This window comes from Gadus morhua, chromosome 11, assembly GCF_902167405.1.
Source record: "Gadus morhua chromosome 11, gadMor3.0, whole genome shotgun sequence".
NCBI classification, from domain to species: domain Eukaryota; kingdom Metazoa; phylum Chordata; class Actinopteri; order Gadiformes; family Gadidae; genus Gadus; species Gadus morhua.
The window spans coordinates 15,295,347-15,298,389 of NC_044058.1; the positions used below are offsets into that span (position 1 = coordinate 15,295,347).

At 47.4% G+C, this 3,043-nt stretch overlaps 1 protein-coding gene across 1 annotated transcript in view; it reads right to left on the bottom strand.

The window, feature by feature from the left end:
• Positions 1-185: 185 nt before the first annotated feature.
• faxcb (failed axon connections homolog, metaxin like GST domain containing b) overlaps positions 186-3,043 on the bottom strand; it is an 11,943-nt gene continuing 9,085 nt past the window's right edge. The window contains exon 6 of the mRNA XM_030371427.1: positions 186-2,697. Coding sequence (XP_030227287.1) covers positions 2,360-2,697 — 338 coding nt within the window. The 3' untranslated portion in view covers positions 186-2,359. The remainder of the gene's footprint in view (positions 2,698-3,043) is intronic.

Genomic DNA, 3,043 nt, shown 5'->3' on the forward strand with positions numbered 1-3,043 from the left:
AACCCCCTTATCTTGGCCTCATTTGTTGTCTGATATGTTGTCCGTCTCACGCCTTAAATGCACCGTCACCTTTTAACTTTACCTTTGCTTTTACCAATGTGAACTTAGTTCCTTCGGGGGAGAATAAAGTTAGTGCAATTTAAATGATTAACCTCCATGAAGAGAAACAGATTTCAGCAGAGCGGTTTAAAATTGTCACAGCTATTCTTTAATTAAACTGTTGAGAGTGTTTCTGGTCATCTGTTCACTTGATGACAAGATGTACCTGCACAGGTTGCAGGGTTCCTTCGACACATCCACATACGTTATTGTACAGTCTACTCACACATATTTACATAAAACCCCAGCACAACACGGCCCTCGTGTCATCTCCATTCTGTGGAAGTCCTCTGTAAATATGGCTTGATAAAGCAGTCCAACTCCGATTCCCCTTCGGGCTGCGGCACAAATCAATTGCGATAAGGATAAAGCTGCACATTCCAGTGCTGGAGGGGAGAGCAGCGGTTTGTTCATGAAGATGTTCCGGGTGTCTCAGCTGTCCCGACCACACCAGAGCTGCTGGGTCAAACGGGGAGCCAACCATCAGGAGAACGCTGGTGGGTTCACCCATCAAGTTTTCATGCTCATTCATTCATTAACTACCTCTAGATTCACTGTCTGAAATCGTCCTGTGTTGGTTGAGTACAACAGTTCAATGGTGACGACCAAATCGACCAATCCCGTAAGGGAATGGGAAGCGAACCAGCCAAACAGAGAGCAGCAAAAACACCTGCTATAATGTTTTGGTCCATTGTATCACTACAGATTATTTGAACCCTAGTAGTTGTTGAACAACAAATAGTTGTTGTTGAACAAAAAAAAGTAACGATTAATTTGGTTCCCAATTTCCCCACTCTAATTGATTAAAAGGCCTTGTGGATTTACTTGATGATAAACGTGGAAACACTACTATGTTCAAACACCGCAATGAGGCCACACAAATTGCTAACATAGTACAACCGCAAAACAATCGTCATTATTGTGAACCAAACCCACATTTTTTTCCTTTCCATTTGGCCTTTTGCAAACTATCACAACATAATACTACCATAATGAAAGTGATATTCTCAATAGTGCAAAAATAATATCCCTGTTAAAGGGTCATTAAAGGAACATACAGTACTAATACAAATTAAACTTTGACACAGGTTAAAAAAATAATGATTATTTGTAATTAATATGTAAATAAAATTGGATCTAAAACCATTTTTACATTGCATTTGGATAACCAGACACAATCTCTCTCTCTCTCTCTCTCTCTCTCTCTCTCTCTCTCTCTCTCTCTCTCTCTCTCTCTCTCTCTCACACACAAACACACACAATAAACTATAACTTAAGACTTAAGGAGCAATATCGTATTGCATAAACATACTCCTAAAACAGACATGCAGGCTGCCAAGGCCTCTGTGGCATATGACCTTGAAGGGATATCGCCATCTAGTGGTCATATTTAGTACTTGTATATTTCTGCTTTTCAAGGATTGACCAGCCTGCATCTCTGTCTTTACAAACTCCTACATTATATATATATATATATATATATATATGCTATTTTGTTTAGTATTTGGACCAATCGAGTTGCCAGAGGAAGTTTTAAAAGGCCGTTGCTATTCACTTTAGAGATTTCCCCCTACATCATGACACGACACAGTTTAACCATCGGCCCATCATCAGACCAGAGACTCCATCATGAAGCCAGTTTGGTCGCTCCAGAACCCTGGGAGGATGGGGTCGGCGCCTCGATATTGATTGGCAGCCAGTACCTTTGACAGGAGTACCTTTCATATGATTGGCTGGATGGGATTGGGATTGTTCGATGCACGCTCCAGGGTTCTGTTGCATCGTTCCACACATGGAGGACAGAACCACACGTCTGTTGCTCTACTCTACTCTGTCCACATAATGTGCCACACACACATCCCCAAAGCCCCTCTTCAACAAGCCCCTTCCTGTTCCTCCTCCACCCCCTGCTCTAGTATTCTACCACAACACAAATAAGGCCTAAGAGGAGGCGCCACAGGGTCGGATGTGGCGTGAGGAATGGGACGAGCCGCCGCGTAGCACGAGGGGAACGGGATTCGGTTCATACGCTCTGCATGACACCAAAGTAGCGGACGGTTCTCCCCGGGTCTTCCCATCGGACACGATGCACACGGCGACCTCAGAAGGGTATCGTCAAGAGCAAGGTTCCCTTTCCCCAGTCTGTGTGTTTCTCGCCGGCCTCCTCGAGAGCAAGAAAAAGTAACAATAATAATAACGGGACGGCGTCGGGGGGACCCTTGGCCTCAGACGTCTCTCTCACTCCCTCTCTTCAGCCGGGTCAGACGTCCGGCCCGTCCTCCATCGTCGCGGTCTTCAGCTGCGCGTCGTTGTCGGAGCCCGTGCCCACGTCCGAGTCGAACAGCGAGTGGTCCGAGCCCGGGGAGTGCGTGTGCGTCCCAGAGCGGCTGACGCCGCTGCCGTCGCTGTCCTCCAGCGTGTCGGTGCGGGAGAACAGGCCGAAGTCCAGCAGGCCCGAGGGGGACGGGCCCCTGCTGGTGTTGCCGCTGCTGTCCTCGCTCTCGCCCTGGAAGAACAGGTCCTCGGCGTCCACGAACCACTCGGGCCAGAAGCGCCGGCGCATGCGCTCGCAGAACAGCGCCAGGTTGATGAGCTCGCCTGCGGAACCACACAGGACGGGGGGGGGGGGGGGGGGGGGGACCAGAGGCTTAGAGGTCTGCCTGTCAGAGCCACAGCCAGGGCTGGGCGATACATCTCTTGCCTTTGTGTTAGTACATTTGCTTATAGACATACATAGACATGCACAGAATGGGAAAGTGTAGCGTTTCCGGTGTTTTGACTCTCAGCCAATGGGGTTACAGGGTTCAAACCCCGACGTGCATCTTCATGTCAAGCCAAGAAAGTGGAATCATTGGTTTTGAGTATATATTTTTGTTTTGTTTCTTCAGGACAATCCCAGAAGAATTGCTCTTAACAAGTGTTTTGTAATAAGCATTTATGACAC